Source organism: Musa acuminata, chromosome BXJ2-4 (genome assembly GCF_036884655.1).
Source record: "Musa acuminata AAA Group cultivar baxijiao chromosome BXJ2-4, Cavendish_Baxijiao_AAA, whole genome shotgun sequence".
Classification (NCBI taxonomy): Eukaryota; Viridiplantae; Streptophyta; class Magnoliopsida; order Zingiberales; family Musaceae; genus Musa; species Musa acuminata.
Window position 1 is genome coordinate 32,344,623 of NC_088341.1, and position 12,124 is coordinate 32,356,746.

The 12,124-nt window shown below is 42.4% G+C and overlaps 4 protein-coding genes across 6 annotated transcripts; all 4 read right to left on the bottom strand.

The window, feature by feature from the left end:
* LOC135610351 (uncharacterized) lies at positions 1 to 1,346 on the bottom strand. Its single transcript, XM_065104755.1, has 3 exons — positions 1,130 to 1,346; positions 760 to 1,045; positions 1 to 353 (listed from the first exon to the last, which is right to left on the bottom strand). Exons 1-3 carry the CDS (start codon positions 1,236 to 1,238, stop codon positions 128 to 130), a joined length of 621 nt encoding a protein of 206 aa, XP_064960827.1. The 5' UTR covers positions 1,239 to 1,346; the 3' UTR covers positions 1 to 127.
* A 1,304-nt stretch (positions 1,347 to 2,650) lies between these two features.
* Positions 2,651 to 3,717, bottom strand: LOC135609123 (glutathione S-transferase F10-like). The gene is made up of 3 exons (XM_065102215.1): positions 3,515 to 3,717; positions 3,385 to 3,433; positions 2,651 to 3,302 (listed from the first exon to the last, which is right to left on the bottom strand). The coding sequence occupies exons 1-3, from the start codon at positions 3,662 to 3,664 to the stop codon at positions 2,836 to 2,838; spliced, it is 666 nt and encodes a 221-aa protein (XP_064958287.1). The 5' UTR covers positions 3,665 to 3,717; the 3' UTR covers positions 2,651 to 2,835.
* Positions 3,718 to 4,111: 394 nt separating this feature from the next.
* LOC103993843 (glutathione S-transferase F8, chloroplastic) lies at positions 4,112 to 5,146 on the bottom strand. The gene is made up of 3 exons (XM_009414083.3): positions 4,939 to 5,146; positions 4,796 to 4,844; positions 4,112 to 4,704 (listed from the first exon to the last, which is right to left on the bottom strand). Exons 1-3 carry the CDS (start codon positions 5,086 to 5,088, stop codon positions 4,238 to 4,240), a joined length of 666 nt encoding a protein of 221 aa, XP_009412358.2. The 5' UTR covers positions 5,089 to 5,146; the 3' UTR covers positions 4,112 to 4,237.
* Positions 5,147 to 8,223: 3,077 nt separating this feature from the next.
* LOC135609124 (small polypeptide DEVIL 17-like) lies at positions 8,224 to 10,652 on the bottom strand. Of its 3 annotated transcripts, none has more exons than XM_065102216.1 (2): positions 10,274 to 10,651; positions 8,224 to 8,368 (listed from the first exon to the last, which is right to left on the bottom strand). In XM_065102216.1, exon 1 carries the CDS (start codon positions 10,544 to 10,546, stop codon positions 10,364 to 10,366), a length of 183 nt encoding a protein of 60 aa, XP_064958288.1. In that variant the 5' UTR covers positions 10,547 to 10,651; the 3' UTR covers positions 8,224 to 8,368; positions 10,274 to 10,363. The 3 variants fall into 3 exon arrangements, with proteins under 3 accessions (XP_064958288.1, XP_064958290.1, XP_064958289.1); XM_065102218.1 differs by lacking the exon at positions 8,224 to 8,368 and adding an exon at positions 8,630 to 8,644 and having other exon boundaries at positions 10,274 to 10,652; XM_065102217.1 differs by lacking the exon at positions 8,224 to 8,368 and adding an exon at positions 10,008 to 10,156 and having other exon boundaries at positions 10,274 to 10,652.
* Positions 10,653 to 12,124: the final 1,472 nt, after the last annotated feature.

Here is a 12,124-nt window from a genome sequence, read left to right on the forward strand (position 1 = left end):
TGGTCGAGAAAAGTCAACAGCTCGACTGGGTATCATTATCGTCATGTACTATGTACATACGTATACAAGACAGAAACAAAAAGAACGGCGCATGATGGTCCTCGATCATCATGCCATCACACAACGGCTAGGAGATGCACCGGTACGAGTACATGGAAGCGGTCGTGTCCATGGCGGGGTCGTCTAAGGCCCGGTGGTGGTGGTCGCTCTCCACCAGGCCGTAGTCCATGAGCGGGCGGTGCTCCAGCTCCTCGTCGTGGTCCTCCACGAACTCCGGCACCTCCACCTCGCCCCTCCTCATGTGCTCCCACAGGAACTCCAGCCGGCTCACGTATCGCAGCTTCCCGTATAACCTGTTCCACCCAGATCGGAAAAGCCCTTGGATTAGGATGCCATCAACTCGGATTAGAGTAGAAAAACACAACGAGACTTCGACTGGGCAAGCGAATCCCATCGGGAAATCGACTATTGGATTTGGTCAAGCCATCGAATTTTCCCAGGGATCGAATTAGGTTACCAAAACAGCAATGAATACGAGCCCTATTTTGACCAATTACGCCCTATAGTCAACTCCCTCGAGTTGGAAGCTAACAAGCGTTGTTTTCTGCTACTATGCGCCGAGGGCCAATCGGGGCAAAGGAAAGTCTACGGTTCACGATAGCAATTCTCAGTGGCCGAAACGTGCGCCGGGTGCAACGGGTCCGACTGGCACACGTTAACGGTACCCGATAACAGAGGACTAAAGTGCGCGTGACTCACCCGGCGCTGAAGAGGAAGCGGCCGAAGGTGGCGAAGAAGAGGCGGGCCTGCAGGCCCGGGTGCACGAAGTAAACGGCGCGGAGCCCGTCGCGGACGGCGGCGGGGAGCGCCTCGTAGACCGACCGCAGCGCCGTCACGCCGGGGAAGTTCTCGGACCTCTGAACGAGGGCGTGCATGTACACCACCACGAACGGCGCCCCGGCGAGCTCCGGGAACACCCTCCTCTCCAAGAAACTCCGCAGTACCTCCTCGCCTCCACCCTGCGCTGCGCTCATCAAGTCCCTCGCTGTCGCAGATTACTCCCAAATCAGGAACGGATCGGAGGAATCGCAAAACAAGCAAACAACAGATGTGGATTAGCCCTTCGTACCTGGGAAGAACTTGCCAACGATGCGGAGGATCTTGCGGCCCTTCTTGTCCCGGCCGCGGATCTTGAATGCCTCCTCCAGCATCCTCTCCGTGCGATCACTGCTCGTCATCTATTTGCTACAATGCGTAAAACGACGATGCAAGGAAGAAAGACGGTTTCTCTGGTCTGTTGCGAGGAAAGGGGGAGGCGGAGACCGGGGCGTTAACATAGCGGAGGGTAAGGAGATAAAGACGAGGGGATTAGGAAGGAGTTAATCTCGAAAACGAATATTCCAAGGGAATCTACTCTTTTGTAACGGAGCGAGGCGTTGGCCTGGCGTGACACGAGCCGGGCCGTCACGTGGCGTTTGCTTCGCCCATTGGCTGGGCGGCGTACAGACGTTGTAGTTCGATCCGTTCACACGTCTGGCCCAGTCATAGGAAAATCAAAAAAAGGCTCTCCCACCCGTTTTTGTTACTCGATTTATCTACCTGTCTTCGTATTGGGCATTCTGGGTGGTTCATTCGGTGGGCCCCGTCACTCCTCACGTCTTCGTAAGGACGGGTGGGCGGGAACCAAAAGCGGTTGCTTGCGATGTGTAACCTGCGAACGATGAACCCCCAAGAGGTGACGGTTGGAGGAGCCCTCGACGTCTTCACCGCCTCTCTCTCTCTCTCTCTCTCTCTCTCTCTCTCTCTACGCGGTGTCCACTGTCCCTTTTCGTTCGCCTTGCTTCGGTTGAAGTTATCCACTTCCGTCATTTAGGCGCCTTTAATTGCAATTAAGTCTCTTTTATTGAATATTAATACGATGATGACGACTGGTATTTGCGATGAAGCATACCCAATAATCACGACAGCTATATTCTTAAAATAATTCCTTTTTTTTCAATTATATATAACATCATATTTTAATTTGGGCCATTCAAAATTTTGAAGAGCGGCTCAATGATTCCTCAGTCAAAGGTGTAGCTGGATAGGGATCATTATTCAAATTTTCTATTTTTTTTAATGATATTTCTTATATTACTTTCTTTTGCTATAGATATATTGGATTCTGATTTTTCTTTACGAGACAAGATTTTAGTTGCACGCTATTTTTCCGTTTCTTGGACGGTAAAGTGCCATTCGTCATCTCAATGGGTCAAAGACAGGTTAGCTGGTCAATGAATAGAATGTGAAGGAAGGGTGATGGTTTCGGCAGGTGGTGGTATTTGGAAACCCAGAGGAGGCTTAGTAGTTAAAGAAACGTCCACCCACTGTCCGCAAGGCATGTGTTAGTACGATTCCAATAAAGATGCACTGTAGTACTTAGCGTAGCGTAGAATTCGTAGTCCACGGTCCACGTTCAACGGAGCAATTGGTTCAACAAATGGAGGAGAAAGAGACGGATAAAGAAAGAAATCTGATGGGATTCTGGGCAACTTCGTTGTTTTGTTTTGCAGCACGGTAGGAGTCTTAAATGATGCATGCCTCAGTACACCAGATTGGCTTTGCAGTGTATCAAACTAGAGCACAGGTCTAGAATATTAGGATCCGGATATACTGTTAAGGTCACATAAGTGACGCTTAATCCTTATTCGTACTTGGCAGCACATACTCCAACGGGGAGCACTGAGCAAAGACGGTAAATAAAGAGCAGCTGGGAAAGCAAACGACACACAGAAAACGAGCAATCCACCCCTCCCTGAAGAAGAGCTATCACACTTGGGACAAAACCGATGCTTATTAGACGATGTGTGGCGGCTCCTTCTGCATCTCCACCACCCTCTTCCACGAGGCCCGGCCCAAAATCGCTTTGCACCACTTGAACACGTTCTTCCTGGCCTCGAAGAGCGAACGGCACTCTTTGTTCGACACCAGGCGCTCGGTGTTGGGAAGGTGCGAGAGGTCGGCGAGCGTGAACTTGTCTCCGGCCAGGTACTTGGTCTCGTCCAGCCGCTGCTCGTAGATGTCGAGCACCTGGGCCAGCCTCTTCTTGCTTCTCTCGATCACCTCCTCGTCCGGCACCAGGCCCGGGAGCGGCGGAAACGCCAGGTTGAAGACGAGCGCGGAGCTGGGCTGGTCGAAGTTCTGAGCCTCCGTCTGCAGCCATTGCTCGATCGATGCCCTCTCGAGCGTCCCGGAGCCGAGAAGATCTTTGTTACCTTGTTCCACATACTTCTCCGCCAAGTGTCGGCATATGGCTCTGGAATCTGCATTCATAACCACATATAACATTCGGCATACGGAACGAACTTGTGGGGCAACCGCACGGAGTTTGTTGTCTTCTCTTACCGACGAGGGTCGTCTTTCCATCTTCAAAAGTTAGAGCTTGTCCAAAGGGCTGCGACGAGGAATGGTGCATGCGTTAATAAGACTTGGGTAGCTTAGCCATTGGTATAGATTCTTGAGCTCTCATATATACCTGTAGCTTGAGGTACTCGGGGAGCCTCTTCTGGCCCTTGTAGGTGTCGACGCGAATGAGCTGGAACTCGATCTCCTTCTCGAAGAGGCAGGTGAGCACCCTCGCCACCTCTGCCGACGTCGGGGAGCCGAAAACCTTCACGCTAGCCATGGTAAGTGCGCAAGGATGCTCCTGCACTCTGGTTCTCAGTGCATGGAGGGGGAGACTGCGAGGGGAGATATAAATACTAACAGGGCTGGTGGGGAAATTCCTTGCTTCACAAGAGGAGAATTAAAAGTAAAAGAAAAAGATATAAAGGAAAAGAGAAAAAGGAAAAGAGAGAAAGTTTAGCGTATAGGGAATGTTTCAGGGAGCGCATATCGTGCCCATTGGATGGGGATCAGATGGCCAACTGATGTTTGCTTTTATTGCTCTGGTTTGAGCTTCACCATGAAGGCAGTGCTTCCAGTGATTTTTGTTCTGACACCAAGAAATGGTGCTTGGTTGAAGACAGAGAAAGAAACCCAAAGGAACAACCTAAACCCATCAAGGCAGTGCTTCTTGTTCCAATTAGAACAAGCGTCTCCACACGTACGCGTGCACACGAGCACACGTATATATTGTGGTGTGAATGTTATATATTTTGTTGAATTCTGTCACATATCACAAACTTATTCTCTTAGATGCGCATAGAATGCTGCCACCACATATTTGTCTAGGCAAAGATTCTACATGGTTAAAATCTCAAATCAGACCGGGACCCTCGCTCTGCATCTCGACGACTTGCTTCCACGACGACCGTGCTGAGATTGCAGTGCACCATCTCGCCACGTTCCCCCTGGTCTCGAAAAGCTTGCGTCCCCTCTCGGACATGGTGAGGTAGTGCGAGTTGGGAAGGTGAGAGAGATCAGCAAGCGTGAACGTGTCACCAGTTAAGTACTCGCTTTTTCCGAGCCTGGAGTTATAGATGTCGAGCACCTTGGACAGTTTCTCCTCGTTTTGCTGGATAAGTTCCTCGTCAGGTGGCATGTGAAGTGCTGGTGCAAAGGTCAATTGGAAGACCAAAGCAGAGCTAGGAGGCTCGAAGCTCACAGCTTCTGCTTGTAGCCACTGCTCGATCGATGCCCTCTGGAGGAAGCCAGTACCAGAAAGAGCCTTGTTTCCCTTGTCTTCGTACTTCTTGGAGATGTGTCGACAAATATCTCTTGAATCTGGCAGAAGAAGAAGAGGATCACGTTATCTCTAGAATGTAATCCATGCATGTTGCTGTAGGCAAACATCGAGCGGTGATCCAACACATACCAACAAGAGTTACATCTCCATCTTTGAAGGTTACTTGACCACATGGATTCTGCAAGGCCGAATGGAGGAGCAAGCAGACAACCCTTGTTGAATCGTAATATTCAAATGCAAGTGAAAGAAGAAGCAGCAGTTTGATGACTTGCCTGTAACCTGAGGAACTCCGGCACCTTGTGCTCCCCCTTGAACGAATCGATACGAACGATTTGGAACTGCAGATCCTTCTCAAAGAGGCAAGTTAGCACCCTGGCCACGTCTGTGGCGGCCGGCTGTCCAAATACCTTCAACATTGTCATCCTCTCTCTCGCAGGTGACAACTTAATCTCGACGAGGGCTTTAAGTAGTCACAACATGAGGAATCGAATGCTTTCGTCGTGGGCAAGGATAAAAGGAATAGGAAAAGATAGATACCAAAAGGAAAGAAAAAGGTTCAAGCAAATAACAGTATGGAGAAGTACAACTAGTGAATGAACATAAAGGAGATTAAGTCCTTTCCCAGTGCAGCAAGGAAGTGCAAAGTATGATACTCCGTATCTTGTGAGCACTGATTGTTACCTCCTGGATCAACTAAGGAACCACATAAGTGAGACAGAAGACTGGAATGAAGTGTCTAGCGGTCTGGCTAGGAAGATCTCAAAGACTTTTGTCGGAAGACAACATCTAAATATTTGGTAGAAATCTGATGATTGTAGCCTGCCGTGGAGATGTAGGTAGCTGAAATCATTCGACTGGTCTAAAGAGGAAAGCAAAGGACATATTAACAACAAAGTGTTGCGAGACATGATTTGCGGTGTGTTATGTTACTTTAGAGCTTATAACCTAACCCTTTGTATACGTATTAGTTGAACAAGAACAAATATCGTTTCTCTTGATCCATGACACACTCACTTTGTGCTATAGATTCCAACCCAAGCATGCATAATGTTTCGACACAAACAAATACGTGATGAGATATAGTCGCTGGATGCATGAACATGAACTTTTCTCAATCATAATATTATTCCTTTGCTGTCAGGACCATGTAGAGCATAGGTGCATTAAATGCTAGCTAAAACAAAATAATCAAGGAGTAAATGAACGAATGAAAGAGATATCTATGCACATAAAGATGCTATCTCCATCTTTCAGATTTGCTTTTACATTCACCATCCATCATTTATGTTCCATTAATCTTGTTCAACAACTTTTTCCAGTCTCAGCATTAACTACACCAGAGAAGGATCTTGTAAAAGATCATGAAAAGTAGGCAGCCTCATCAGAGGCTGGTCCATGCAACACTTTAAAACTTATAATCCACTGTGATATAAAGAAAGTCTCGGAAACATAAAAAAGGCAAAAGATACATGCTTGACACGTATAATCAAAATCTTATTTTTCCTGTGGCTGCATGTATGAGGCTTGTTTTGATTTGCCTTACTATGTACGTATGCTGTCCCATATGCCTTTAGGAAGATAAAACCTTCTTATACGTAAACATAATAAGAATCTTACATGTGCATTCTAACAGTTAAGAAGCTTGTATACAAGTACCTATATGGCAGTGCAATTGGGAAACGAAAGAGGTATTGGAATGAAAAAGATACTAAGATATTGGCGCGGCTCAATCAGAACAGAGTACGTAAAGCCCTCTTCTTTGGCTTGCTGGTGAATTCTGAGTGAACCGGGCCAACATCATAGCAACTATTTCATGGCGTGTTCTTCTCCTCCTTCCAAACCATTGTGTTAGATCGAAGAGGAACAAGAGTTTATGGACGTAAAGCAGCTTCTCCCATCTCAACTACGAGGGAAAAAGAATGGAACTGTTTGGAGAAGATGGAGGGGGGGGTGGGGGGGAGGGAGAGGGGATAGAGAGATGGGTCTCAGGGGGAAGGGAACGACTTGGAATTTAAGGAGGTGGGTGTGTGGCGAAGCATTAAAAGCCCCGACTACCAAAGGAGAGAGACAGGCTGCCACATTAATAGTTAACCACCTCCAACCTCACAGTATTCTTTCCATCCCTCTTTCTCTCACACGGCTATATGATCACTACTTCATCACATTTGCTTGCGTCGAAGACCATCAAATTCCTATTCCATTCATATACAAGCGTCCAAGTGGTATAGTAAATCCCACTGCACCAACAACTTTGGAGGTTTTGCTCCTTCAGCCATTACTGCGAGCTCTGAGCATTAGCATGTGAGAGAGAGAGAGAGGAAGCGGGATTAATTGCTACCTCTTGGCTGGCACAAGAAGACGTAAATCTAATGTGTTGCCATAAAACGCTAGGAGAAGGGCTAGAAGATTGAGTGTGGAAAGTTTTGCCATGTGAATTGATGTGTTGTATAGCACTCGAGAGCCTTTCAATTACAGGAGTCCACTACTGAAAGGCACTTCAAAACATTTCGGCAAAGAAGTCCTCCAGAAGTTGTTCCCACTGCATGGCACAGACAATGGGATGGAGGTCCATAAGCAGGACCATCACTAGTTGTCACTTGTGCCATTACTGCATGAATTGCAATAAATAAAAATTTGAAGCTTTGTACCACCTCACTGTGCATTCTTGTTGTGTCTACAGGTGCTGCTAGACTGGACTGGCCACTTCCAGGAAATGTGGGTACAGATTGGAAGGTTTTTATCATCGCATATGGCACAAAAATTAATCAAGACAGACGTGAAATATGATGTTCCTTATGGTCATATTATCGTTTGGATTCCATCGACCTCATCTGCTTACATATAAGAGAGGGATTTCCACCCTGGTTGCTCCCTGCAGGAACTGTGTAACCTGGTAATGCTTCAGGAGGCGTGCAGTCTTTTCTGTGCACTCTGCAACAACGTGACATTGATACGAGAGACGGATCATCCAAATGGTTGGATACGCAATGAAGTGGACTATGTTATTTGTAGTCACAGATGCCGATGATGTGAAACCCACAAGATTAAGTGTTGTGTTGGGGTGTGGAGTCAATGAGGGCAGTAAATGAAGGAATCTTTGTCTGAACAACGACGATATAATGGCAGGCATCTACGTACATAAATGCGCTGCCATCTCATGGCACTACGTTCCATTTCAGTCCTCTCTCTCTCTCTCTCTCTCTCTCTCTCTCTCTCATATCCATCAAGCAACACTTACTCTTCTCCAGCTACCTCTTCTGCTGTATTTAGTTCTTCTACCTAATCCCTAGGGCTACATGTGGTTTGAGTGAAAGAGCGAATACAACCCGTGCTGAACGCATCAGCACTAAAAAAACCGGTCTCTCCACCGAAGAGAGTTTTTAGTTGATCGTGCCCAGCCGACCAACCAATCAACACATCTATTTTCTTCCCTGTACACATGAGAGATATCTTTAGCTCTAAACTATTTAAGCAATGATGATGAGTTGAAGCGATCTAATATTCCAAGAGTTACATTTGCAAGAGCATATTGGTAAAACAATTACTTTCACAGGGTTAATGTTTGGTTTTCACTGTATGAGGAACCTCAAATTCCATGACCTAAACTTGAGCATCAATTTTTCTCACAAGTCTCCTGGTCTTGTTTCCTTTCCACCAGGCTTGACTTCATGAGGCATCTCTGTTTCCATCCATTTAGTCCAACTGCAGAATGCACATCAAGATGAAACAAGGCATCACAAAGGAGGTATGGATGGATCACTCTGTGTGCAGCTTGCACTTGGTGGTGTTGATGGAATCATTGATAATTTATTTCACAGTACTCTGACGAAACAAAATACTTGTCCAATTGGAACACAATTGTTCAAAGAAGTTTGCAGCAAAAGACATCTGCTCAATAGGAACCCAATAGTTGAAAGAATGTTGCAACAAAAGATTTCACCACTTCTCTGCTTGATTACATATAATAAGCCTGTTTTTCTTGGGAAAAAAAATTAAAAGATATTAGAAAATCAACTCTTATCTATATCCAAGAAGAAAATCAATTTTTTTAATCACAAGACTCATAATGAGATTAATGACAACCCTTATATAGTACGCTACGACTCCTCTTGTATACTCTCTCGTATGAACCTGAAGAATTTATATCTTTCTTTATCCTCCTCTCTAGAAAACCTTAAATAGCATCTTCTCTACCAAAAATATTGAAAGTATTCCTTAAATCTTGCTCTATGTTTCTCTCTCTCTATCAAAATCTAAAGATACATAAGATATTTATAAAAAAATAAATCTAAATTTTTAGAAAATTTTTATTTCATAAGGACTCTTTCTTTCTCCCACTAGGATTTTTTATTCTCACTGGCTCCAAAAATCTTAAAATACTTATCAATTTCAATAATTTTATTATTCTCAATCTGGCTAAAAGCTGATACACATTTGGACTCAAAAGAGAAATATTAGAACTGCACAGAGTTGACTTTCAACTCAATACTAAATTTACTATAACTTGTAATATAAACCTACACATTTTATATAGGAAAAGAATGCTTGTATCGATATTTTTCATGATTAACTACTTAATGACATATCCATGCTTATATAGGAAATCTAAACTTTATGAACTTCACCTTCCAGGAAGGTTATTTGGTTTTTAGTTATGGTTATATACGGAGCTAATCAAGTCAGGAAACAGAATCTGAAAGATAAAGGTGCCATGAAAGTGCTAATTACTTCAGTTTGTTTTGGACAACAGTAAATTACGAACTAAAACAAAAGCATTACCAAAAGATTCTTCGAGCTCAAGACAATATGGTGAAAAGATGGATCACTCAAGATGTCTTTCCTGCATACCTCTACCTCAACAGATACATTAGATATCTAAAGAACTACCAAATTGTAATTTGTAAGGATTTCTCTCTAGACTTACATTGCTTGTCCTCCAAATAATTTGAAATTTATTAGGACTCAACTCTAATACGTATTATAAACATAAAAGGAAAACACTACCAAGGTATTCTTCAAGGTTAAGGCAAGATGCTAAGACGATGACCTTTTCGTTCCTCCTTGCCATCGTTGCAATACTGCTACTAAGAACATGAAGAAAGCCTGAACATAGAATTAGGTTTCAATCTCCGTAAGGGTAACATGATAAACATGTGAATTTAGACTTGGATCCTTCGACACAAGTTTCATGGTGAACTCTAAAGTTCAATCGAGGGAACAATTGTACGTATTGGAAATAACGTAAAAACTCAAACAGGCTGCGTTGCCTGCAGTAATGCCTAATCAGACAACAACAATATTTTAAATAATATGTGCAGTAAAGTCAATCTTCACCACGAAGAACAAAGAAGTTGAACATCTTCTGCATAATAAATTCTTTACATGGCGTACAGTTTTGACTATTAATCTTTCTTCTCATACAATTAATTGATGATAATTGGAGCAGCAATTTACCCACCTTTAATCTATGAAAATTGTGTCATATTTCTTCTGAAAAAGAAAAAAAAAATATTATAAAAACAATTAAAAAAAAAAGAGAAAAGGCAGCACCCAAACAGATTCAGAGCATCCATGCAACATGAGACATGAATTGGAGTCAAGAAACACCTTCGTTGCTTCTCTTCGGACTCAAGAAGGCCACCTGCAGATGAGGGAAGCGTGAAGAAACGAGGGAACATGGCGCCGTCAGGATGGGGTTCAGCACTTGCCGTACTTGTGCCAGCAGAGAAGCATCACCACGCACCGCCGCAGGATGTAGAACCTGGACCGCTTCTCCTTCGCCACCGCGAGGCAACCGACCTTGTCCGACGCCGCGTCCTCATCTTCTCGCCACCGTCTGCCGCGTGCCCGCCTCGCCCTCCTCGATGCGCACTGGCCCATACGACGACGACAGAGCGAGCGCACGCAGGAGGGAAGCGCTCGTCTCGCCTCTGTTCCCCTGGCTTTTCGCCTTGGGGGAGAAGTCGTCTTCTCGTTATTACTGATAGGCTCCCGTACAATGGACGGTCCTGATCGTCTCTACGAAGCCGTAGGCCTCACGATTTTGACACGTTTATGGTCGTGTCGGTGGGGATGACCACCACAATAATACTTTCTTTTACTTTTAACTCTCCCCGTCCAATTACGTGCTTCGTGATTGGATGCATTTGTGCCCCGTCATGCTCTAAAGTCAAATCATATTTCATATTTCATATTTCTTTGTGAATGTCCAACAAGAATTAATTAATAAAAATAATATATGTTTAAGTAATATTTTCTAATATACTAAAGCAATTATAATCTTTAACTAGAACAAATTTTCCCAATCAAAGGACACAAATATAAATTTTTTCCTTTACTATATCAAAAATAATAATTACATCATGAAATTAGTTTTTTATTTTTATAAAAAAATAAAAATTATGTAGGTTGATTCTCCTAAAAAATAAAAAGAAAACCTAATATCCTAAAACGAGCATTTGTTTTTATTTTGATTGAAAATTTGAGAAGTGGAGTTAGCACTCGCTAAAGATAATAATATTATCTTGCACTTTTATCGTATCCCCTTTCACTTGATCTTACCTAAGAGCTTCTGTATAGAGATCTAATGCCTCTGCCATTCAATCGAAATAGAATATTATTATTATTTTTTTACTTGTTTCTTACCTTACGATCGAATTGTATTGATTTGCTCTAATTGGATTACAGTCTCGAACATATTATAGAATTGTGATGAAGGTTGAAATTCCAAATTTAATAGTTGTATTATATTTGTTACAAAAAACAAATGATACTTTTTTATATTTTTCACTTAAATTTTACGATAATTATTATATTTATTAAAAATATTTATATGTGTGAGATGAAAAGAGATATCTTGAATACATATTCATATATGGTTGATGATTGAATAAGTCATATTATATATATTAGGTTTGAGTCATAACCTAAGAGCTTAGGTTTTTGGGATGAATTGGTATCTAACTTAATATATATTCATTATAATTAGAATGATTTGGATTAATCGTTATAAAATTTTGGTATAAAAACAAGATGAATAAAATTTTGATTTGAATGAGTCAAAATTAAAAAACTATTAAATCATTCGATTTAATTGAATAAAGATGAATAAATCACTCCATAACATCAAAAAGATACGAGATCAAAGCTTAAGCTAAGGAAAAGATTCTAAACCCACAGTTGAATTAAAAAAAAAAATATTTAAAATATTCATACGTAGCAGATTAAAAAAATATATCATTAGAGGATAGTCCTATATGATTATATATTTTTATTTATTATATATCTGGGCCATATAATTTTTTCTATAAGATTACATATATTCATTTATTTTATTTATTTATTAATTTAAATAAAAAATATGTATTCACTCTTGAATAAGTATCAAAAATATTAAAGGAGTAAATTTATCACATAATATTCGATGGATTTTTGAAATATAAATTTACTAAATAATAT